The 26,915-nt window shown below is 38.0% G+C and overlaps 1 protein-coding gene across 8 annotated transcripts in view; it reads right to left on the bottom strand.

Moving 5' to 3' along the window:
* LRBA (LPS responsive beige-like anchor protein) overlaps positions 1 to 26,915 on the bottom strand; it is a 555,352-nt gene that overhangs the window by 456,295 nt on the left and 72,142 nt on the right. For all 8 annotated transcript variants that reach the window (XM_043513125.1, XM_043513123.1, XM_043513124.1 and 5 more), the window contains exons 6-18: positions 26,122 to 26,243; positions 25,840 to 25,966; positions 23,116 to 23,235; positions 21,871 to 22,017; positions 20,277 to 20,474; positions 19,153 to 19,286; positions 16,165 to 16,273; positions 15,882 to 16,034; positions 12,621 to 12,789; positions 10,199 to 10,278; positions 8,509 to 8,571; positions 6,210 to 6,307; positions 635 to 727 (exon numbers count right to left, since the gene is read on the bottom strand). In XM_043513125.1, coding sequence (XP_043369060.1) covers positions 635 to 727; positions 6,210 to 6,307; positions 8,509 to 8,571; positions 10,199 to 10,278; positions 12,621 to 12,789; positions 15,882 to 16,034; positions 16,165 to 16,273; positions 19,153 to 19,286; positions 20,277 to 20,474; positions 21,871 to 22,017; positions 23,116 to 23,235; positions 25,840 to 25,966; positions 26,122 to 26,243 — 1,613 coding nt within the window. The remainder of the gene's footprint in view (positions 1 to 634; positions 728 to 6,209; positions 6,308 to 8,508; positions 8,572 to 10,198; positions 10,279 to 12,620; positions 12,790 to 15,881; positions 16,035 to 16,164; positions 16,274 to 19,152; positions 19,287 to 20,276; positions 20,475 to 21,870; positions 22,018 to 23,115; positions 23,236 to 25,839; positions 25,967 to 26,121; positions 26,244 to 26,915) is intronic.

The raw sequence follows: 26,915 nt of genomic DNA on the forward strand, positions 1-26,915 counted from the left end.
CTTCACTATAAAATTGGCAAGAACAAAGTGAATATTTACAGAAATGTTTCTGCTGTATGCCCAACAACAGATCCTGAATACCTATGTGTTTTGGATCTGAGCTCTGGCAACATCAACTCATTAAGAAAGTATTTTACCATGGTTAAGTTTCAAATCACATAATTGGTCAGAGGTACTTTGTTAAGCATATAGCAAAAGTGCTGGGTTGCAAATACTCACCTTAATGTTTTTGCCAATTTTAAAATAAAGATAAAATAAGACACTTTTAAGATACCTTAAATTGAGTCCAGAGTTGGTAATATTTGTTGCTAATCTCACTATTCTAATTATTACTATATATTTAGTTGGAACTATGCAAGCAGGTTGTGTTAAAAACAAACATATAAACTGACATGTCACAAATCACTAGGTAAGCTTGATGGGAGAGTCTGTTATGATGCTATGACACAATTGTGAGTAATTCCACTAGATAGGGAATGGACTATGAAAAAACAAACTGAATGACACTGAAGAAAACAGTAGCTACTATGGGCTGAAGTGTGTATTCTGGCTGCATGCCAACAGAACACTTTAAATATGTATAACAACATATACAGAAACAGTACCTTTTCTTCAGATTTAAACCAATACTTACTTAGGTGCTAGATGTTTTAAAAAGTAGCCCATCACTTTTAGAGCTTGTACCCTGATCCCTTCACTTTTTGATGCTAGAAGTTTGTAGACAACCCTAAATGAAAACAAACAAAACACTAAGATTTCCTGAAATAGCAACCAAGAGAGAGTTTCCACACTGACAAATTAACTGAAGCACACTGCAGACAAGTTTGTACCTTGGTTCAAATTAAAGTGACAGATATTGATAATTTTTACAAATATGGTGACATTTTAGTACAAGATTTGTACTAAAATTTTTAAGTTATATTTGGGAATTTTGAAATCCAAATTCTGTTAGAGTCCCTAAAAGTATCAATTGATATGAAAACAGTATCTGTGAAAAGGTCATTGTAATTTCAGTACTCAAATCTGTCTTTGGCTAATATCTCACTCAGGCTACAGTACAGAAAAGCAAACAAATTATGTTTGTTGTACTGTCAAGACAGCTGGCTACAGATTAGCTGCAGAAAGCTTAAGTTTCATATATGGGTGGACGTTTGCTAACAGCATTAGTATTTGACATTTGTATCCCTTGCTAGTCCTTTATGACAGCTTTCAGAAGGATGGCAAACAACGTCAGCTGGCATTCTTTTCATTACACTTACACCAGTTTCTGCACCTCAGATTTTTTAATAAAAAACAAAGTTAATGAAACAACACATTAGAATCTTAGCAAAGCTGTCTTACATACAGAATTGCATATGCACGTATACTCCCCCTTCTTTCTGGAAGATAGAAGGTATTATTGATCTTTCTTCAGATCACAATGGAATTTACCATAAAGAAATTCCTATTAGCTCTGGAACGTGCATTGTACCTTACATAGGGTGACAATATGTCCCTATGTTGAATACAGGACACCTAGTAAAATTACTCATATCCAAGTGAGTTCAACAGCAATCAATCAGAACTATGCAGTCCCAACATTCAAACAATATCTAGTTGACTGAGCCCCTGTTAAAAAGAAATACTGTGTAGCTGGATTCTTTTTATTTACCTTCTTATCTTTAAGACTTTAGGGTTCACACAGGAAGAGATGACACACACCCCTATCCCCCCCACCCCCACACATACACACACAGGGAGAGGGGACACACATACACTCCCATACACCTCTTTCACACAGTGGGGTGACCAACTGACCCAACCCTCCCTATCTGGTGCTCTCCGCCCTCCATGCCTGGCTGGGCACCTGGGATGGACCTGCCTCTCCTGGTACCTGGTGCTGTAACTTCCCATGGTAACCCATGGGGGGGCACACAGGGTCACATGCCCCCCCTCCCCAGATTTCTGCCAGGGTTCACACCAAAATGTGGCCAGCAGCAACCTTTCGGCACTGTGCAGAAGGGAAGGGATGAAAGCTGCTTCCAGATGGGGGGTGGGGGGAAGAGGAGGATGACCTGGCCCATGTCTTTGCACAATTCATCCCCCTCCTCTTCCCCCCATCCCCCGCACTGGAAGCAGCTTGTCCCTTCCTGCCCACACAATGTCGAAAGGCAGATAACACTTCCAGGCTGCTGCTGGCCACCGACATAACCCAGCCAGCCACGTCCTGTGTCCCGGCTACAGCATGGGGAGGAAGGGGTTAAGCCCTAAGGATAATTGTGCACCATGGCCCAGGTAACCTGACGGCAGGGGCTTCAGCAAACCTGGCCAGCAGGGAAAGATGTCAGGGGATGGAGCAGCCCTGCGCTCCCTGGGGGCAGGACCCAGGGTCAGGGAGGAGGTCAGAGGGTGCTAAGCCCCTGCCCCGGGGGCTGCTATGGAGCCTGCAGGTTTGGGGTATGAACAGACTAGAAATTGCTTTCCCTCCCGCACCCGACATTCCGGAGCTTAGCTGAGGGGCAGAGAGGCTTCCCCATGCCAGCGCTGTGCAGGGCTTTGACACATGCAGAGCTCAGCTCCTCTTGGCCAGTGCACCGGGCTGGAGGTTTCCCAGGGCTTTCCCAGGACGCCGACCCAGCCAGAGGCAGTGTGGGGAAGGAAGGAGCCTGCCAACCAGGCTGTTGGTGAGCTGAGTGCTCTGACCAGGGGCTGATTCTCTGAACAGTGCTGGGAGTGGGATGCGCCCTGCCAGGGGGCATATAAAAAACCAGCAGGGCTTCAGCAGCGAAGGGGCAACCTGGGAAGAGGAAAGTGAGAGGGGGAGCACGTAAAGGGCCAATGGGCAGCAGAGGAAACACATAGCCTGCCACTGCCTGGTGCCTGCCACCAGCCAACACAGCTCACAGCACCAGCCACAAATGGAATGGGGGCTGCACTGATGGACCAGCAGGGGGAACAGCCAGCCCCACATGCTGCATCTTCACCCTGCCACTAGCCTTGCACATCCACCCCCATTGTTGGCCACTGGAACCTGCCCCACAGCGCTGGTGGGCAAGTAGCTGGCGAGCAGGGATCCAGCCAGGCGAGCAGGGTTCACACCAGAATGTGGCCAGCAGCAGCCAGTACTGGTGTGGGGGAAAAGGAAAAGGGAGCGGGGGATGACAGAAAATATGGACAATTTGCCCATTTTTTAGAAAAAGTCAGGACACCACTTGCAGGAGGACTAAAATACGGGACTATCCCTTTAAAAACAGGACGTCTGGTCCCCTAACCTCACAATACCTGCTCAAGGGGGAAAAAGGCTGGTTAGCTCTGAACAATCCGTTGTTGTTCGAATGTCACATAATTAAAAAGTGACAACATGCAAATATACTGATGAGAAATCTATGTGCAGAGTTTCCAAGTATTACTCCAGAGCATATATCTATATTTGAACTTCTCACTCAAAATTTTAACTGGAAAACAAGCAACACTCATGCTTCCATCTCAGCTAGCACTCAATCAATGCCCCAGTATGTTGCTTAAGGGCAATATGCTGCATCATTCATATGAGATACAAATGGACACTGAGCACTTTGCTTATTCCTTTCTTAATTATTAAAAAAACTTATATAATTTTTAGGTCACACTGAGAAAGTAATATACCAGAAAAACCTATATGAAAATATATACCAAAGAAACAAATGCCAGAATCAGGAAATGCCAGAATTAAGGCTGCCCATGCAACCATGATCTTTAGATGGTCACTTACTATTTATCCCTGCAGGACCTATACCTCACTCAGTGCACAATAAGGATGGGGGCTCAGGGGAAAGGTATACATTAATTATTTCTTTTTATCCTCATCATTAGGCATGCAGTTCCTGCTGCCTTCTCAGAAATGGCTGAATAGATTTTTTTCCTAAATTTTTCCAAATAAAACAATTCAGCCTGAGGCAGACACCTGACATAAAAAAATGTAGCCCATATAATTAAAATTTAGCAATATTATAAGCAACTGAAAGCAGTCTCATAGCGGAAAGTGCTGAGTATAGGCACTGTGCCAGCTGATAATGATTGGTCTGGTGGCCATGCCCTCTGCACACTACTATACTACAATTAATAAGTTAAAACTGTGTCCTGAGAGGATAAATTCTGTCCTCAATTGTACACTTAATATCTTACGATTGCTCCAATGTCGTCACCACCATCGGGACATACCTGCAACCCATTTGATTTTAGTTTGGTTGTCTATGGTATTCACTAGATTTCCTGAATTTGTATCAACCACACTTGGCTTCTGTCCAGATGAGATAAGCTCTTAAATTGTTTTTATGGATTATTTAATTCCTTAATGTTCCATGAAATTATATTCATTACGAGAATGCAGATGACAAAGTCCCACACAGTCTGTACAGTGAACATTTTGGGCTGTGTGCCTCTTTTTATGAAAATATGTTTTTAGAACTTTAAGGAAAAATTCAAAAGATTCAAAAGCATTTCTGCTAGTATCAAAACAAATGAAAAGGACAATTTTACTTAACATACCTACACCTGGCTGTGGATACTTTTAAGAACAAAATAAAATAGACTGCCTTGTTTACATACCCCAACCTTCCCAATAAATTTATTCCATAACCTCGGCTGTCCCCAACAAACCCAAACAAAAGAAGAAAGTCTCCCCTTCTCTTCAGTACCAGAATCAGAGGGTGAAGAGTCAGCAGCGATTCAAATCCAAGCAACCTGGGTGAAGCAGCTGTGGAATGTAACCAGCTAGGCAGGTGGGATACCAGCAGCAGAGTACAAAAGATGGAGGAAGATAACACAGCCCAATTTTCTCTGTCCTTACAAGATGGCAGCTTACAAGACACCATCAGGGCTATCCAGTATAATGGAAAACATTAAACTTCCATACAAGTTATTTCTGAACTAATATATATGTTATTTTTGAATTTTAAGAAAAAACACCCAAATATCTATACAGCCTATGTGAGGGGAAAAAAAATATTTTAAATATGGAAAGTATCATTTAACTCATCTTTTTAAATTTTCTGATCAATTGCACTAGACATATAATCGGCCAGTTAAATGGCTGGAGACAGTACAGGAATAAGGAATATAAAAAATGAGACAGAAAAACAAAGATTTCTCACAGACGACTCACTATTCATACAGAGCTGCCCTCTGCTATTTAATAAAAAGAAAATAGTTTATTGCCAGTTGTTAAGTAAAAACAAATACAATACGTAAGAGACCTGACATGGCATTCAAATATTTTATTATTTAGAGGTTTTATTAGTTTCCCAGAACATAACATTACCATACAAATGAAGTCAAAGCTGAACAAAACCGATAAAATAACTAGCACTGAGAAGAGGGTGGAAACAATTATGAACATGACTGCATGATTCTTGACATAGGGGAACTGGGGGAAAAAGGTAAAACCCAGGATTAACCAGTAGTTGCAACAAAATGTATGAACTGAGACTACACCTTTATATAACAAGTGGATTACTGCTGCAAGTACCCTTCTAGGAACAGTTCTTATATTTGGTTGTATGCTCACACTTTCCCCTGATATCCATACAGGATTCATTTTAAATTAGAAAAGTTCAGTTATCAGGCCACCCAGTGAGAGCAACAAAATAAAATCAAAACTGTAATTTAATGCCATTTTCCTAACAATTCTTCTACTGGGCTTTACTAGAAATAGCTACTTTCCTCAACTACTACTATCCACTCACCATAGCATGAAACAGCATTTCTCAACATATTGAGCATGGCCTCTACATGTAAACAGAAGTTGCCAACCATAGGTTACACAGCATAGGGTGGGGGGGAGGAGGGAAAACAACAACTTTTCAATAGTGAAAAAGCTAACAAGGATCAGAAGAAATCTGTTAACTAGTTTAGCTGGAATTGGCCCATTACTAAATTCTCAGTGAATTGCCGGGGAAAGGGAGGTTTCAGGCTAGATGTTAATGGATAATGATTAACATACAAATATAGACTAACACAATAAACTGACCACTACTTGTCTGAGCACGACTGACAGCTTGGAGGCATTAACAATTCATCAGTAATAAAACCAGTGTCAACTCTGGCCAAGAGAACACAAAAATCACCCAAAAGAAGGCGTTTACAGCTGCAGTACTAGGACTGAAATGACTCAAGGTTGCATGGGAATTCTAGTGCATAGCAATGTCATCAAAATATCGTTCTCTTTTGCCTACACATGAAATTTAACTTACCGTAATCCATTCCTCTGATCAAAAGCAGGAATCATAGAACTGGGATGCTCTGACATCAGAGCAACAAGTAACTGCAAGACATCCATTAGATTGTCATCCTGATAAAAAATAAATCACAGAATTTGAATTTAAAAATTAAGTAGCTAAATTGCTAGATTAGAACATTACTCTAAATTTTAAAAGTCATTGCAAATAATTCAGTATGATCCAGGCCTTGTTTTGGGACCAAGGAAGTTCTCTAGGTAGTAGCTGTAAACTGTAGAGCAGGGCCAGGGAGTTAAACCAGAATCCACATAACTAGGGCCAGGCTCAAAGGAGCCAGGAGAGAGTACTAAGGAACAGGAAGGGTACAGGGAAATTAAAGGGTCAAGAAAATTAAGAATGGATTAGGTAATAGAATTAGTTGATTTGTGCATAGTGGCGGTAAAGTTGCATCATTTCGTATGTAGTGGGAAATTTATGCATATGTGACAGGGAATGGACTATGCAGCAATTCCTCCCATGCACATTTATGTACGTACATACGTACGTGTACACACACACACACACACACACACACACACACTTCGCCCATTCAGTGAATTAAAACAGAACAAAACAAAGAAACAAAGCAAATTTTCCAAGGGGTGGAGGTTCATGAGATTTTTTTTTTTTTTTTTTTTTAAAAAGAGGTGGCCTACACTATGAAAAACTTTGAGAACTCAGGCAATACTAAGAGTGGATAATTTAGGCTTATCACCTGTCTAGCAAAGTTTTTTTTTTAGCAGTTTGTCTGAGGCACATATATTTAACCACAGCTTGCGAATTTGTTCCAAAGTAAATTGTTTTTATTTAAAGGTGACCTACAAAGAAATAAAATGCAACTTTTGTGCCCATTTCTTATTCTTCATGATGTATAAAAAACTACCTTCACAACTTTTTCAACAAAAATGTCCTGCTCATTTTATACATTAGACACTCGGGTCTTGTATATCCTGGAAGACTATGCCCTTCTAAGGTATGGCAACATTATGACCTCACAGATGTTATGGCTGATTAGCCTGATGAAGAGGGTAGGGCTATTGACCCATGGCGTGTTTAGAATATTTTGTTTTCTTTGTTTTGATTAACATCTGTGTACCTAAACCACTTAAGAGAAAAAGATTACTTCATTAAGCATTCAACTACCCTGGCTCTCAGTTTAGACCACACTGGCTCATCTGGTTAAAAAAGAGGAAGAGTGGAAGGCTAACTTCTCCTTTCCATTTACAAAATTTGAATGAAGGCTCCGTGATTTGTTTCATTCTCAGGGTTTGTCTACATGGAGATTTCATGCACAGTAAGCCAGGACAGCAGACTAACTTGCCAAGCAGTAATTGGCCATGTGGACTCTACCACCATGCACAGAAGTTCCATAACGTGCTTTGACTAAGGAACTTTTAGTGATTGGTAGCAGAGTCCACACGGTCAACTACTGCATAGCAAACTAGCACAGTGTAGATTCACCTCCCAGCTTGCCACACATTAAATCTCCAGGTAGATAAATCTTTGCTGCTACCCAGATTATCATTTCTGCATAAAGGAGAAGGATTGGATTGCTTATTTCATGCTGCAGCCAAGCACACTCAATCCAGTACCAGAGTAGAGACTAGAGGATAAATATAGGTGTAAACACAAAAGAAAAATAAATCTGTACTGCTTGAAGTGAAATTCAATTAATTCCTTATTTTACCCATTTCAAGCACCCTTAAAGAGATTAGTTCAGTTAGATTTATGGTCCCATTTTCCTTGTCTTTGATGTTACATCTGGCATAAAGTGCCTTTTCCTGGTGCTAAAATATGAAGATGCAGATATATCAATGGTAACCAACATTTTTTCCCAATTAAGTTTACAAGCTTCTCTTAGACTTCATTAACATTCTTATTTTTAATTCAGATTTTAAATGTATTGTTTTATTTAAGAAGCAGAATAAAAGCAGTGAAAAATAAAGCCAAAAATATTTCGTATGTGGCATAAAATAAGGATTACTTTAAATCACTCTTGCCATCTGTTTTTCTGATTGATAGATTAGTTTGTTGAACAGCATAGGAAACTACTTTGACTTACTACCTTAATGAACTTCAATCTATTATTAAACATAGTGTTTAAATCACTACAGGATATTGGTAATTTAACACACTGCACTCTAGGTTTGGACTCTATTTGTTATTTCTTACTGCAGAGCCATCTTGTGGCAAGAGAGGATATTTTTATTAGAAGAATTGTGAAGAAATTTTGCTTGATTTACCAGGAATAGCAAAAAACAAAACAAAAAGTTACCTCATGAATTGTAAGCAGATAATTGAGGATAGCCTGCAGTTCATCTTCTTTCACTCCATAATCCTCAAAAAATAAAATGTAAGTTGTATCTAGCATCTTTCTTTCACGGCATAACAAAATCATTATTAAAGAGCTCTATATAAGACAGTATCATATAAACAGAACAGCTACATCTTTATCTAAGGTGCCATGATAGCTTCTAAGGTAACAGCTTCTCTGGCCTAAAGGATTCACAACTGAAGGATCTAAGCTACAAAAGTTGCCACCAAAAGTAGAAAGTAACATACAAAAAAAGGGTAAGAGGCGACAACAGATGTATATGAAACAATAAGTGATACAGAGAAGAACAGAGTTTGTTATTATTCTCCCTCACAATAGGAGAGCAAACGGACATCCAATGAAGTTAAAAGGCAAATTTAAAGTACTAAATACTTCTTTGTACAATGCAAAATTAACCTGCAGAACTCACTTCCACAAGATATTGAGACAAAGAGCTTAGTAAGATCCAAAAACAATATGAGACATTTATTATAGGCATCTCTACTAGATCTGCCTGAGGCCTCATTTGTTTGTTCTAGTTTTTTAAGTTTCAGCAATATTTGTTCACTTGTTTCCAGGAAAAATAAGTCGTTTTGGCCATGCTAAAACAGAAGTCTTACAACCATTTAATTTTGACACACTTGTACCTTAATGTTTTGGACCAGAGTCTAAACGTTTGGCAGGGGTTTACCCTGGCATCAGTACTTTTTTTTTTACCCTGCAAAAATCTGCCCAAATTTGGCCTATTTATAAACTGCTGACGGAAAAAAAGCAGTTTACAAATGCTCAGTAAAGGCTCTATAGAATTCGGTGGCTAAACCACCCAGAGGTTTTCATCTGCTATTAGCATGCTCCAGCCTAGGGGCTGAGCAGGACTTTTGCTGCAATTGGTCCTCCCCACTCCAGGGGACCAGAATTGAGAGCAGGGAGTCTGTCTCCTTGGCTCTCAGTACTTCTCCTCTGGTACCTAAGGAGCATGGAGGAGAAAGAGGGAGTATGATTAAAATGTAGAGAGGTGACCAGCATGGTGGAAAGAAAAGAGAAACAAACAGAGAACCTCTGGCTCAGGGAGAGCATAGCACAGGGACATGAGCAGAAGGATTTATAACCACTAGAGAATGTTCCCCTCCAGAACCTAGAAATGAATCTAACAGTTCTCTGTTATCTGGCAAATAGTTGAGAAGCTGACAGACAAACTGTGTTTGTTGTCCTCTAGTGGCTTGTCTGCATAAAGGATAACAGCCTACTACAGCTAGTTATTCTGTCCACGCTAATGCTTCTTCTGAAGCATCTGGTTCCGTCACTATTAGATTTAGGAGATTGAATCTCATCAAATAGAGAGTATGTTTCCCTTGGTAGAAAGCACTTCATAAATTAACTACATACCAAGCAGCTCTACTTTTGACAAGAAACAGTTTAAACAAACATTTATCAATTGGTGCTACTTACATTAGCAGGCCAAATGGGAGGATCAGCCTCAGTGTTGTTTCAAGTACCTTATTTGCTTACAAAAATCACCAAAATTCCAACATACTTTAAAGACTGCTCAAGTGATATACTGCAGTAGCACACAGCAGAGATGGAGTCAGTGTTACACATTTCATGGGAAAGGAAGTACGGACAATAAAATCTCCATTTATAGTCGCCTTACCTTCATCACTAGCTGTTTAATGAACATCAGTAAGAATGCTCGCAGAGATAAAATCTCCTTCTGATTAGGGCGTGGTCCATCTTTAAAAACATACAAAAAGATGGATATATTATACTATCTACTGAATGTGAAATACTGATGGTTATCTTGATACTAAAGCATATAATATATTTTTAACTTAAAAGTTTTGAAAAAATGTAAGACATTTGATATTTTTATATACCAGAGCATTATTTCAAATGCATTGATTTTCTTGCCTTCTCACAGGAAACATATTACTACATGTTGTTTTAACATTTAATAGTGTAGTGAACTGACCACTAATTAAGGCTACAAGATAAGGCTATGTCAAAGTTTTATAAAACCTTATATTAAAAATTCTTTTAATAATTTTTCATTTAAATTAAAACTTTTGCAGTGTCTAAATCAAGCACTGAAACATCATGGATGGGGGCAAAAGAATGAGTTTAAATTGATACGATAACTTTAAATTAGTATTTCCCGATTTTGATATTTAGTATTTTTGTCTACGTTTGTTTTTTAAATAGAATTTCAGCTCCTTAATATTTTCAGGGGATGATTACACTATAGTATTAATCAATATAAAATGGCTTCTTCTGCTTGGGCCGCTACTAGCATATTATAGATAAATACATGATGTTGTGAGGTATCCCTACACCTCTTGTATACAAACATTATCTTGTAAGTTAGAGAAACCCAATTTAGAGACCAAAGACTCTCAGAGAAAACTGTCCTTTCCCTCCCCAAATAATCTGTGACTGAAATATTTTAAAGATCCAAATATAATAGCTCTTTTGCTCCTCCCCAGGATATTCATTGTATTAGCTATGACCAAGGAGAAGTAAATACAACCCCAATTTTAACAAAAGAATATACAAATTCAAACAGCTCTATGAGGCCTTGTGTTGCACCAGTTTAACTACAGATGTGGTTTTAAACCAGTTTAGTTAAACTGGTGCAAGTTTGTGTAGATACACTTTGGTTGGGTTTCAGAGTGCTTTGTTTCAATTTAGCCCAAACCAAAAATAAGCCATTCAACTGAAATAAGAGTATTCCACACAAACTTGCACCAGTTTTACTAAATCAGTAAAGAAACATACCTTTAGGTAAACCAGTTCAATTTTATGGGTAGACAAGTTCTTACCAACAAAAAATCTTCATTCCTTCCAGGGTTCAACACACTACTAAGCAAATGTAATTTCCCTTTCACAAAGTTTGTTAGTGAATTTCTCATTTGAGAAGGTGGTGGTAGTGAGAGGAACAGGATTAACGTGCCCCTGCAGGAGGACTGGCATGAGAGAACTTCCTGGGTACACCTATATGGCCTTCAGCTAACAGATCTCTCCGATCCTCATTCCCACAGTAAGCTGGTAACAAGGTAGCCAAGAAACTATGAGGAGCACAACTACCAGCTGGAGGCAACATCATAGAGAGTACAGTTCAACCCTTGCTCCAAGAAAGGGTGATAGGAACTCCCAGAGCCCCTTCTTCCAACTGGGAACAAAAGGCTGGAGAAAAGCGTGGGGCTCCCCTTGCCCATCAGGAGTTGAAAGGGGAGCTGTAGAAATCCTTCCTCCCTTCTCAAAGCTTCAGGATGGCTTGCAAAGGCAGGAGTTGCCACATTCATCTCCATGTGGTGGTCTCAACTCAATGGATTGGACTCCATGGAGATTAATACAGCCCAAAACACCTCTGAGAGGAGTTAATTTCATAATTCATTTCAATGGGAAGTTCTCTTCCCCCTCCCAATCTCAGTGATGCGTTTTCATTCTGCCAGCCCCACTTTTCAGTAGTGGGTGCCAGTATTAAGCATCAAGTCTCTATGTTCTGAGCTCCTTTGGTCTTAGTGTTGCATGTCAGTGACATGCACTGAATGCCTATTTTCAGCACCTCATCCTATCTCAGCACTGTGCATCTGTAACATGCTCATTCTCATTTCCCATCAACCACCGAGCTCTGTCTATGACATGGGCTCATCATGCCTGTTCTCAGCTCCCACATTCTCATCACTGTGTCTTATTAGGTTCTTGAAGCTTCAAGAGACCCAGTATCTGAATGAGCTCTATAAATAGGTTACGTCTTTGAGTATGTGAAATGCTGATAAGAAGCCTAGCTCTGCACTTTTAACATCATCCCCAGTATGATATATTCTAATAATGTACATAGATACTTTGGGATGAGGGAACATATTTATTCTCTTCAGGGTCTGGGAGGGTGGGGTCAAAAAAAAAAAAAAAAAGCACTCTATGGACAAAGCTGCTTGTTAGAACTGGTGTGCTAATCTTCCACCAAATGAAACACTGCCTGGGATCCCATTGATTCTACACACCACACAAAACAGTGCCCTTCAAGTGGTTCAGAATACTCATGTGTTGATGAAGGGTGAAGAATGTATACGTACCTACACCTTTTGGAGTAATACCACTGCGATCTTGAGGGTTCACGGCCCAGTAGTAATATTTTAAGGAGTGCATTACCAGAAGAACTGTCCCAACTCGCCGAACTGCATTGTATATGTTAACAGTGCCAATGAACTCAGTAGACAGGTAAGTGTACAGGATCAACTGAACCTACAACATCCAGTTAAGAACAAATTGAAAATGTCAGCTATGATTTCACATATACAACAGGGAGGTAAGTCAAAATGGTAGTAAATTAGGCAATTCCATTCTTAATTTTATCCAATTTTTAAAAATTCTAACTTAAAGAGCAGGGTAAATGAAGATAATCACAAGGGTAGCCTCGCCAAATAGTTACTAAACTCTTTTGATTTTACCACAAGTCTCATGATCTTTGGTGCAATTCTAAACGACGAAGCTTCTGGAGTCATGTGAATATGAGAGAATCTCATTTTAAAACACCACATTTTGGCCTTTGGTTGTAGTGAAAAGAAGTCTGAATGTGTGAATCCCCCACTTTTTTTTTTTTTTCATCTCATCATTTCTGGGGGCTTTTTTTTAAAAAAAAATTCTTGGGGCTGGCAATATTGATAGCTACATCTAACTGCCAGAATAAAAATTTTATGTCACTGTCCTTCCCTGGAGCACGATGAAAGGGCAATAAAAAAAGATTCCTGATGCTACTGTTCCCTAAGGGAAAAGTTCCTTTTTTGTGAAGTATCTATGTTATATAGTGCTATAGACATTAGTGTGCGTCTAAATCATACAAGGGACAATGACATTTTTAATGTTTTATTGCAGTGACATTTTTAACAATTCCCATTTCAGATAGAGCACCCAAAACACAACATGGTCTAATTTTTTTATTTTTAGAAGAGTCTTTAAAAATGAGTAAGGGTCCAAGCAGCTCACTTTCCAAAACACAGCCTCTGACACATTTTACAGAGTCAAAACTCACACCCTTACTGGAGTTTGTCTCTATTTACAAAAAAAACAGTAACAAATTCCAGCCCAAGATTTTTCCTATAGTTTCCTATAGTGGCTGTTCCTATATTTTCTTCCTAAGGGAAGATCAGTCCACACCAATCTTGGACACTCTTACTGTGCACTAAAAATGCCTGTATGTGCTTTAGTTTGATAGCTTAGTACGCTTTAAAGTGTACTAAACTAAGGTGCCCAAGTGCACTTGCAGTGTGCAGTAAGTGTCCACACAGGGAGTTAGTCCTTGTGCTGTAAACTCACATCCTATCTTGTACTAACTTCCTTGTAGACAAGCCCTTACTCTGTCTATATAGCCACTCCCACTACCTTATATCCAGGATAGGGTTAATGAACACCATGTGTTCCAAAAGAAGTTATCAGGAATCAATCAGCAGCTCTGCAAGTTCCAACATGATCAAAACAAGGTGAAGCAACAGCAGAAACCTGTCACCCTCTTGGAAAGTGTTTACTTGTTCTCCTGGTTTATGTTTGGCTAGAAAAAACTCACATACAGGGGTGAACACTGAAAATGACAATACACAAAAAGCTATCAAATGCATAAATCAAACTACACAGGAAGAAAAACATTCTCTCTACTAGCTTTTCAGTTATAGTTATCTTAAGTGTTACTAGAGTTTCTAGAAGTGGGATTTTCAAGTGGAAAGTATGCCCTTAATATGAAACAGTTTGTAAAGTTCATATAAACAGTTCATTATAAAGTTACGATCTTATAGATTTGTATTGCTTATTTCCCCTTCTGCAAACATAAAAGATGCTGCCAATACTTTTATAAAGGCTTAATTTAACTGCACCCATATAACATCATTCATTTATGATGCTTCAAAACTTATTTGTATCTAACTTTGGCTCAGCTTATGGAATTCACCACAGAATGTCAAGTTTTTTAGCCTTCTGATGATGGCACTTTTAAGTGAATTTTATGCTCTTGAAATATGTCAGTTTAAAAGCCATGAAAAAAAAATTTCCCCATGTAGCTACAAAACAGGTGCAGCACTGCCTGCAGCATCTTTAAACAACCCTATATTTCCATACTTCTCCTTGAGTACTAAATTACTTGTCTTTTGTTCTATTAAGAGTTAAAAATAATCTGCCAGTGTTCTGGCTTCAATTTTGGCACACTGTTATACCTGTATGGATTGGAAATTAGTATAGGACCACAGGCAAATATTTTTATGCCTTAATATACTTTATGTACATAGTAATTCTACAGTATTACTGAGATGATACATGTTTGGTTTACATTATAGTTAAATCTTGAATTATTTGACACCGATCCTCTAAACTCCATATTCACACCGTAGCGAAAGTGTAAGTGGAACTGAAGTTGGACTATACTATTTTAAAGGGCTGCTTTGTCAGTGGAATGCAAATAGTCTCATGCTACTGATCCAGATCTTCAATTAGAACGTTAACTATTCAGGCAGGGACTGTGTCAGCCTACGTACATACAGCATTTAGAACAATGGAATCCTGATTGAAACCTTTCTCTCCAGGGTGTCTGGGCTTATTCTCTAAGGGCAGGTCTTCACTACCTGCCCGATCAGTGGGTAGTGGTTGATCTATCGGGGATTGATTTATCGAGTCTCGTCTAGATGCAATAAATCAATCCCCGAACACGCTCCCAGTCGACTCCAGCTCGTGAGAGGTGGAAGGGGAGTCAACGGGGGAGCGGCAGCAATCAACTCGCTGCCATCCTCACAGCCAGGTAACTCGACCTAAGATATGCTGACTTCAGCTACGCTATTCGCGTAGCTGAAGTTGCGAAAATTAGGTTGACCCTCTCCCAGTGTAGACCAGGACTAAGATAGGGAGACGAGCTTGGCTATTCAGGAGGGCCTTGGAGTAGAGCCGCTACTCCTCTGGATCGAGAGGAGGCAGTTGGGGTGGTTCAGGCACCTCATAAGGATGATCCCAGGACACTTCCGTTAGAACTTTACTGGGCACATTCCACTGGGTGGAGGGCCCAAGGCTGACCCAGGATACACTGTAGGAATTATAGCTTCGGGCTGGCCTGGGAATGCTGAGGAATCCCACAGGAGGAGCTGGAACCTGTAGCAGAGGAAAAGGAAGTCTGGTCCTCCCTACTTTCCATGTTGCCACCTCAATGCTCACCAGGAAAAGCAGCATAAAAGAAAAAGGAGGATCCTGATTGGGCCTTTGGATGCCACTTCATTAAGAACAAACAGTATCATCATCATCACCACCATCTAGTGTTTTCTAACCTGAACTGATATGTGATTAACAAAACCAAAATATTTTACCTTCGCAGTTGTATGAATCCATATTGCAGGGTTAAGGAGAATGTGATCACACAGCTGTTTAAGCAACGGAATCCCATTGTGCAAATTACTCAGATATTTAGCAAAGGCAAGGCATAGTTCTAGCACAACTCTGGTAACATGGACTTTGGAAGACTGTTTAAATAAAAAAAGGTTTCTTTAGACTCATGTTTACAGAACTGTTTTTAAACTTTGACAATACAGAAAAATATTAGCAAAAAGATTCTGATAAGCTAACCATAGATCAGTAGTGATTTTGTTTTACCTTTTCAAGAGTATGTCCTATCACAAGGAAGCCCTTACAGGAAAGCATCTGCTCTTGCATAGCAATGGAGTTCTTCAGCAACTCCATGATGAAAGCCAGCAAAGTAGAACTGAAAAATACAGTGTATTGAAATCATTCAGTTTCTTAAAGAAATATCAGCTGTTTCAGAGAGTCATAGAAATGAGGTATTCAATTCCCTCACAGGAATATGTTCCCATCTAAGCTCTTTCATCTTCCAGTATATAAGTACATTTAACACAACACTTAAATGGTTAAATTAAGATTTGGAATAAAGTTAAGATTAGAATTTGAAAACATTTAAGACTGCAAAGTTACAAAAAGAACTGGAGTACTTGTGGCACCATAGAGACTAACGAATTTATTTGAGCATCAGCTTTCATGGGCTACAGCCCACTTCATCAGATGCACAGAATGGAACCGATGAAGTGGGCTGTAGCCCACGAAAGCTGATGCTCAAATAAATTTGTTAGCCTCTAAGATGCCACAACTATTCCTGTTCTTTTTGCAGATACAGACTAACATGGCTGCTTTTCCAAAGTTATCAGTCTCCTAGTTGCTACTGGATTTTCTCTACCTCTAAACTTTGAACTTGGTGATACTTTTCCAATGGCAAAACACTCCTGAAACAACTTATCACTGATTACTTCCAATTTTGAACCAGTTCTACCATACTATAGACCTATGTTCCATTTCAGCTGCCATTCTCTTGCTTTCAGCCAGGCCAAATGATGTTGGCAGCACTTCTATTTAAAGCAGGACTAACTGCTTTGAACAATTCCACTCTAGTCAGTGCCACTCCTTAACTACTATGAAGTCTCATCAATTTCTGTGGCTGGAAGATCAGAGGTTGCAAAACAGAGCTGGAGCAAAGAAAAACTCGAATATACTCAAGTTCTTTGTAGGTTTGAAGGTAACAGAGGGGTGGAGGAAGAAATAGACAAGAAGATTTTAGAACAGCAAAAGTTTCTGCATTAAATGCAGAAATATTAATGCACCATTAAGATTGTCCAGTTAAGGACTCAAAAGTCATGAACTGAGAAGCAAACATATTTGTCTTTTCTTTTTACTGTTCCACTGTGAAGATGAGCTCCCCCCCACACCCACCAAAAAAAGTTTTTTTAGTTTGTTTTCTCCCCATCCCATCACAGAGATGCTCATTTCTCTTGTAAGACCATGATAAAAAACATTATGATGTTAGGTTGCAAACTGATATGCATTCTCCCCTTTTCACTGCTCCCACTAACTCACAACCTAGGAATCAGCACATGCATTTAACGAGGTGAAAAAGTTACACTTCATTAATCATTAATTAGTATATGAGCACATAATTAAAAATGATCCTAAGGTCTAAATGCAAGAAGGTCATATATTCAAACTTAGCTTTTGTATTTCCTGATTTTAGAGAACTTAACTGTGTACCCTTAATATTCCATTAAAAGGTTTTTGTACATAATTTTAGCATTATTCTTCTGCCTCTTTAAAAGAAAAAAATTCCATAGTTCTTTAACAAAATGCACATAAAGGTCAATTAGTGCTTTGGTGTCAGTAAAATACACACTGTTAGACTTAAGCCCCTAGCTGGCTCAGGACTGGCTATTGCCTGTTAGTACTGTAGATTACATACATATTTTTGTACATGGACATTAACTGGTATAAACCTTTATCATTGTACACTACACTGATAATGGAGTACTATAAATTGCACATTTATAAGCGTATAACTTATTTCTACTGAATTTCTTTTAGACATGATTTTATGGATCTTAACACAAGAGCCAAGTGGGAGAAAAAAAATCAGTTTAGCAGTTGTGAAGTTACTAACTTTTGAAGTTGATAAAAGAGTTTTATTAATTCATATTTAAATTAGGAATTCAGGAGATTTTTTAAAATGCCTAAAGGATTTAGGAGCAGAAATAAATGGGATTAAATCCCACCCCAAATATGGATTTTTCTTCAAATACATGTCCATATCTTTATCAGTTTTCTAATGCTCATGCCCAGAATATAATTTACAAATAGTAATAACTTTACTAAATGAAAACCATTTTAATCCAAGCAAAGGTACTAGCCCTCAGTAAAGGCTATATGTATGCCTACTGTTAAGGAACGATATTGCTTCATAATGCTCCCACATTCACACCATAAAAATAAAGTAGCCAAAAAGGTAAAATGTGTTTTGGAATGTTTTGAGTTTGTAAAACAAGTGGTTCTAAAGGAAATTTCTTTGCAACCTTAACTACAGAGTCCCTCACAATTTTTTTATATCCAGCCCTTGTTCTTGACAATTCATACCAAGCTTGAGTTAGCCTGGACACATAACACATCTTTCACTCATCATGCACTATAGGTCAGGATCATCAACTTATCTTCCATGAAAATTCAAGAAGCTCGCCCCCGCCCTTATGACAGGAAAGAGCTCATGTAGATTTTTCATACTTCTAATGCCCCAAAAATGCATTATATAACTATAACATGATGTGCATATTTGTTTTCATTTGTGCAAGTTTGCACAGAAAACATGGTGCCAATAATCTTGACCTCAACTCACAGTCCTGTTCACATGAGGCTTAACAACTTCTGACCTTGAGAACAGAAATAAAGCATCCAAATAATAGTGCTACAATTCCATTAGTTGGAGTTAATTCTTTGCCTAATAGCTAAACGCAGACAGACACAGTTTCCAATTTAACCTTCAGTTATTTTATTAACTGTATTTACTAGAAGCTGTGCCTTTCTATCACTTAAGGCAGATGTAATCTTCGGTGTATTGGGTTTATGTAGAGAAGCCTTACGTAAGAAGTCTTCCCTTTACTGCTGCTCTATCTTACTGGGGGGAAAAAAGAATTGTAAACCACGAGAATTCTTTACAACATAAGGTAGCGAGCTCTGTGGCCATTTAAATTAAGCAAAAACCCATTTCACTTAAATTAAAATGGAAGATGAAATGAGGTAGCCATACGTACTCACCAAACAGTTGTGTCAACTTGGTCCAGTGAATATTGCCTATGGTCTAACTGTGCAAACAGTGGGAAAAGTACCTGCACTCCTCCAATTGAATGCATAGCACTTTGGATAGAATGTGTTAGGACTGCTTTCACATCCTGCCAAAGAAGAATTAAAAGATTAAAACTTTTTCTAAAACCACTTTAAAACAGTTATCATTTGATTTAAATATTTAAGAGTATATTTAATATAAAATCAGATTGTTACCACATAAAGAAACTATTACAAGTAATGGCTGCTACTGTTGAGAAGACAACCACTAAAAAGATGTCCCAGTCCCAGCCTGACCCAAAGCCTGGGATTCTAGTCTACTGTGCTGGTCCTCAAAGATGACTTTAGATGGGCCCATAGGTTGTAGCCAGCATCTAAAGCAAAAATGGTCTCTGGTAACAGAGCAGCTCCAAAGCTTGCTGGCCCTTCCTGGAGTGCCCGTGCTCTCCTGAAGTGGAGGAGAGCAAGGTGAGAGGCCCTGGGATGGAAGGAGCGAGAGTTACAATAGAATGTCCTCAAGAAAAAAAACATTGGGGGGCTGTGGAATTTGGGGGGGGGGAGAGAAAGGAAGAAGGCTGTTTTTAAAGTTATTTTCTAAACTTCTGCTGTGTTTCTTTAAAAAATTCTGATGTAACCTTCCTGAAGAAGAATTTAATTGGAACTCTAAGAATGGAAAAGGGAAGGGAAGGATGACATGCTTGTATACTGATGAGAGGCACAATGCACAAGTGTGATGTGGAGAAGGGTTGCTCTATGCAATGAGAAGAAGCAAAATTGGTTAGGAGAATTTGGAAATCCCTCCTTCTTGGGAGGGACCAGAAGTGATAAGAAAGGGGAGCCTGATGTAAGGCAGTAGTAGTGGGGAGAAGTCAGAAGGCTTGATGACAAAGGGAGGAGAGTTACTTTAAAGAGCTGGGAACAATTCTTCACTCCTCCAACTAAAAGGTTGAGGAAGGAGAGGAGTGCTGTTCTCCTAGCTTCTATTGATTAGTCTATTATCTGGGGCCCTCTCACCTGGCACTAAAAATCCTGGTTACAGACTTCACAAGTACAAGCCATGTTTCTCCTCTGAAAGTCTACTAAAAGTGTCAAAGTACCTGAAGCATGAGAGCATGTGGTGAATGAACAAAGATAGAAGGGTTATCCTTGGGGGATGATTCTAGACAGAGCTGTGCATCAGTAGCCCTTGGATTGTACGTGAAAGCAATAGCACTGGACAATTTGCCGTCATACAGTAACAGTTTGTGATGCTCAGCAAGGAAGAGATCACTTTCTGTCTTGAATTTAAACGTTCCCTAGAATGATGGAAGAAAGAAAAAAATTAAGGTGACTAACACAGAAAACACAACAGGAAACAAAACAATTACAACAGCATTACTCCTCTATTCCAGCAATGCATCAGAACAGCCCCACTACAACACCAGGACAGGACAATTTTTGCAGAGTTAGTATTATATAGCATTGTTGTGCCCTAAAGCAGGGACATTGTGGAAGCTAAGAAAAACATAAGAAAATATAGTGTCTATTATTCAGTGTTCACTTAGAAGCTCTTTGGGCAAAGGAAAGGACAAAAAATGTAGTATTTGTTCAGCATGTAGGGGCCACAATCCCCAACTTAGGCCCATTAGGGTTACCACAAAGCAAACAGCAAGTAAGTAAATAGCATAACAGAATTAAACCTCAGTGCTCTTCACTTTTAATATGTTAAATTAGGTATCAAGATACTTTTCTGGCATGAAGAAAGTAAATTTGGTAGCAAGCCTCAATGAAGAAAATGATCTAACCACAGTTAATAGTTAGTACTTTATCCACTTAGACAGCAGGTCCCTCCCCATCACCCAAAAATCCAAAGGCAAGACTCCTGAGAAAAGTCAACGAGAAAGTAAAGACAGCAAACAGAGATTATTATTTGCATGAGCCTTGTTTTAATACCAAATTAAATATATGCCAAGATGGCTAGGGGAAAGGGGTTGTGTTTTGTTTAATACATGTACAATCTATTTCATGTCATGGGAGTGGGATTGGAGTTTTATAGAACAGAAGAAATGGAAAACAAAACACCAGCAAACAATTCTACTACTGTGCTGCAACTCCCACTCGGACAGTGAATTTATATAAAGAATGGTTTTTAATTACATCATCAAATGCTCTCTTCTCATTCAGATGGGCTTGTAGCATTTTTATAAATCAGTTACGCAAGGCAGGCTGTGCATCATGGCCAAAATAGAAAACATTAAATATATAGAAAAATGGAAAAAGTCACAGGGTCACATTACTGAGCAAAATATTTTTTGTAATAAAATTACGCAAAACTGTTTAAAACCATTTAAAAACCCAAGTGACTATAGAAAGTTATATTTATAAAAGTTCATGCTCAGTAGCAGCTGGATGGGGTTACAAAGCCCCCCCAAAAAACCTCAACTGTCAAACTTTTCTCAAGAAAATCATGTCCATGACAAATGTATAGCATTATCTATACGTTCACTTCTTTCCTCATTACACTTTTATAAAATTGAATAGATTAATTTAAATTTTGTGATATTAGATAGTTTATTTCTACAAGTCTACGTAAATAAAAAACAGGCTGGTAAGTACATTGTATATATCATCGTCATTGACATCCTAAAATACTCTAGAAATTGACTTCTTAGAATTAATCTTTTGGGTACTATTCACTCAACTCCAAAATACCTTGTATCCCAGGCCAAGCTGATAAATGGCAAAAATCTGAGCAGCATTGAGAGCGTCACTGAAAAGGTAAACAGCTGTCATCTGCCCACAAAACACTCGATTAGCATCTGCTGTTTCTGAAGAACCCAGGAAACATTTATCAAACGTCTGAAAAGGACAACACAGGATACAGTTGTACACAATAAAAGACAAGAAAGGATTCAATGTGAAGCACACAAGTATTAATCATGTGGACTATGTATTTGTTATCCTTAAGAAAAACAATAATTTATTTTACACCCAAAGCAGCCTTTCAATATTATAACTGATCAAGGTGAAAAAAATATTTTTGGACAGGCAAAAAGCAAAATCTCCCTCTCCCAACTCAAATCAATCTTCATAGTCAAAGCAAGTAAACTGGGTGTCCAAGCTGGTAAAACTTTCATGCTAATTTTGAAAGTCTGAATTAATAAATAAAACGAATGTTTTCAAAACCTGCAGTTTAAAAAAAGGGGTGGGGGTTAAGCAAAATAACAATTATTTTTCATTTTATTTAGCTGTCAGCAATGTTTAAAATTTGTAAAATATATAATATACAATATTAATTAAAAATAAACTAGATGTTCTCTGCAATTTTTGCTCTACTCAAATACTAATAGGACATATCTGCAAATATATACAGGGCGAGAGAGTTAAGAAGCTAAGTTCTAGAATTGTCAAACATACATCATCAGAAAATCAGATATTTCTGTAGTATTAGGGTAACATTAATTGTATTGGTATCTCAATACCATGTTGGAGATCAGTAATATTCGATTCTCTTCCACATATTAGGAGAGTAGAAAGTGAAACTGCAGGAGAGTAAAACAAGTTTTTAAAAGAGAGATGATAGTGTTCACCTATAGGACTCAATCTTGCACACAGTTAAGTATACACATAACTTTACTCCAGTGACTAAGCAATGGACTGTTCATTTAAGTAAATAATGGATGTGCTTAGGTGTTTGCAGAACTGGGCCCATAACTTTTACTGGCCATCTAGCACACTGACTACATTTGCATTCTTAGGTGATCTATTGGTAAAATGCCATGTAGGCTACCAGGTATAGAAGTTTATTGGGTTTTTTTAATTATTTATTCGAAGTTCTGTTGGAAAACCCCTCTCAAGCCAGGTTATCAAAACCTAAAAATATAATCAAGTGAAAAAAACAATTTCAGCCATTCCAAGTATGAAATTAAGTAACAAAATTAAATAAAAGCAACTTACATCACTGGTATTGACAAACCACGTTATCTCTCCATATGATGCTAGCTCCCCATTCACATAGCACCGAAGTTCACTGTTCTTCCAGCGGTTATAGATATGCACTATAGTAACCATATACCACTGAATAATAAGAAAATAATTATTGATTCTTTAAGCCTGTGTAAGTATGTTTTAAAAGTTACTCAAAATAGTTGTATCCCAGAAGATCAAAACTATTGATATTAGTTATGAAAAGGCAGAAAACTTTTTGAAGATGACTTAGGGATTTCTTTAAATTAATATGGAAGAAATGCAAAGTTCACTGCTGGCATAGCCTAATTCACTGTACCCAAAGAGCGTGCCCAGTCACCCTGTGTACTGATAAATAGGTGTATAATCTTAAAAGAGACATATGGTCACAGTACACAACTTTTTCCTGACAACACTAAGGGCACTATTTATGCCAAAATAACTGACAAAAGAAATATTGCATCTTGCTTTGTTAACGTATTTACATTTTCTTGGGCTTAACGCAATTAATTTCTTGCAATCATTCCGAAAGACCAGCAAGGATGACACCAAAGCTTAAAGATTCTCCAAGGACTGTGTCAAATGGTAAACCAGAATCCATATGTACAGCAAGGGATTACTGATAAGAATTACCAAAGTGTGTTTGGAGACCTGCTGTCCCACAGATGTTTACATTTTTTTTCCTTTCAGAAACACTAGACAAATGCTCCATTTGAGAAAGCAAACATTTTTTCAAGTCTACTAAATATGCAAGGAAGCCTTGAACAATGCCATTTAATCAAGTCATGCCATGTTGCTAAATATGATTATTCAATAATGTGGAATAACTCATCATAGTTGAGAACGCCACACTTTCTGGATACACTGAATAATTACAAAGTATGATTCATTTAGTGTATTCTCTTACACATGAGTCTGTGTTCTTGAAACTGCTTGAGAAAAATGTTAAGCTTCTGATTAGATCAGGACAACAAGGTGCGTGTTTCATAACCATGTTAGCCAACACAATTTAATACATATATTTTTAAACAAACACTATCTGTCTATAGCCAGTGTTAAGTGGTGTTTAAAAACATACTAGTTAGTTGTGATCATACTAGGTAGAATAGTTATAAACAGCAAAGAGTCCTGTGGCACCTTATAGACTAACAGACTTATTGGAGCATAAGCTTTCGTGGGTGAATACCCACTTCATCAGATGCATCTGACAAAGTGGGTATTCACCCATGAAAGCTTATGCTCCAACATGTCTGTTAGTCTATAAGGTGCCACAGGACTCTTTGCCTCTTTTTCAGATCCAGACTAACTCGGCTACCCCTCTGATACTAGTTATAAACAATTATTCTTCGGGTCATCCCAGGTAATGAGTGAGGAAGAATAACCTGTGCTTTTTGTCCAAGTTGGTGTACTGATTGCTTTGAGTCCTGTCTGTCCTCATCTACACACACTTCCCTCCTGGGAAGTCTCCAGTAGATTCTTCAACACTCCATCAGCCCAGGAATTATCAGGGAAGAGGTAACATGTATAATAATGATAATACCTAGCTCTAATATAGCACTTCTTCTGTCAATAGCTTTCAAAGCGCTTTACAAAAGAGGTAAGCATCATCATCTCCATTTCACAGATGAAGAAACTGAGACATAGAGGGGAAGTGACTTGCCCAATGTCACCCAGCCAGTGAATGGCATAGTCAAGAACAGAACCCAGATCTCCTGTGCCCCACTTCTCTGCTCTATCCACTAGTCCACACCCAAACTGAGAACTGAGAGAAACTTTGGCTCATAGCACAGGACAGTGAGAGTAAATTAGTCATTTAGGATAAAGACTTTACACAGAATTTATCAGGAAAAAGGAAACAGAAAGACTAAGTGGGAGAAAGTTGGAATAGGAGCAAGAAGAGAGAATATAGACAAGAATAGGTCTTAGAACTTTCAGGTTGTCTATATGTGCTGAGAGTTCTTAGGGACAGGTCATACAGAAACATAAATTTCCCATAATAAATACGTTTTAGTACACCTATAAGTTATTATTTTGCTAATTTTTAAAGGGTTAAAAACAGTAACATTGTGGTGTATATTACTTAGTTTAACCATATAGGGGTCAGCCCTAACAAATTTGAAGTCTTCTATTTATTCACTGAACAGGATATGAATTCCATAAGAGGAACAGTGAAAGTTCTCCTACACTTTTCTAGCAAATTCCCAGATCCTGATATCTATTCAATCTTTACCATTTCTGCTGCACAAATACCAACTGATGTGGACACTTGTCCAGCAAGAAACAAAGACCATCAACTCATTTCACATAATTAAACCATCAGACAGTCGATCTAACTTTCAGTTCACTATTCACCTAGGCCACACGTGTGACTTTAGTAAATTGCATTTTTTTCTTTTACAGTTGGGAATGTATTAAATCACAGTCTTAAAAAATGGCATGTTACTATGTACATTTGTTTAAGTTTTACTTATGAAAATAAAAGTTGGTATTATTTACTTCTCTAAATAATGCCAACTGATACTATTGGTAATATTTTTGCAGACAATATTTTTCTGGGTCATTATGAAGTTAGTGATTAGCAAACAAAACAGAACGTTCCCCCGAGCTTACTAGGACACTGATCTAAATAAAAAATTAGTACAACTAATGGCAATTACACACATGTACTGTGGTAATTTATGGCACTTATTTGAATCATTTACTTGCTTAACCCACCTTCTGTGGCTTGAAATCAAATTTCACACAGTGCTGGAATCCTTTTCCTTTTGACTTTATTGATGTCACAATCAAACAGCCTCCAACAAAGTGAGCAGAATAACCAAGTCCTTTGTTTGTTCGAAAACTACAAAAAAGTTTTTTTTAAAGAAATGAAACTAAATTTGCATGTAAACAAAAAAGTTATTAGGTTATTGGTTTTTTCAATGTAAGCCGAGACCATTGAAAAATGAATATAAATGGGAAAAAAACATTAGAAATGTAGGTTTTCGTTATACATACCAATATAAGTAAGGCTTATCCTTATCCACATTGATATTATTTACAGGATCCATTCTTAACCAAGTGTGAAAAGTAAATCCATTCTGGTAGGGCCACTTGGCTATAGGAGGTAAGGCAATAGCCTAAAGGAAGTAATATAGATATTTAATATAGAAAGATTTAACAAAATCATTTATGAATTAAGATAGGACATGGTGCAAGTTAGACTTCTAATGTCTTACTGCAATAATAAAATGGTCCAAGGTTTGTTCGTTTTTTTTGTTTTGTTTTGTTTTTTTAAAGAATCTTTAGATTATAAAGATTTCATGTCAAAAATATTTGTATCTCAATAAAAATAACTTATAATGAAACTAAACTTTTTTGGAGACACATTTGGTCCAAAATTGCCTTAAGCTCATCTTGTTCTGTTGTGTACTAACAGCAAAGTGAAATTTACAGACTCGTGATCTCTACAATGCTGGCACACCAGATTGTATCCCAAAGAGGAGGAAAGTAACTGATTGTGGAAAGAAGTTAGGCATAAAAATGGAAGTCTCTAGATTTAGCCTGAAACAGTCTTATCTGCAGAAAATTCATGCCTAACTTGGCCCCACAGAAAAATATAGACATGAGAATGTGAGACTTATAACCCTGCTTTCAAAAGAAGACATTATGCAATCCTTCCAGCCAAAATTTTCCCATAAAAACACAGTACCTACATTAACTAGAAAGTCTGTAAATTGCTAACTATATGCTCAACAATTTTTATAGTATTTGCTTCTTTGTTTTGAACAGTTTTTGACCATTACCATTCA

The sequence above is a fragment of the Dermochelys coriacea genome, chromosome 4 (assembly GCF_009764565.3).
Source record: "Dermochelys coriacea isolate rDerCor1 chromosome 4, rDerCor1.pri.v4, whole genome shotgun sequence".
NCBI lineage: Eukaryota > Metazoa > Chordata > Testudines > Dermochelyidae > Dermochelys > Dermochelys coriacea.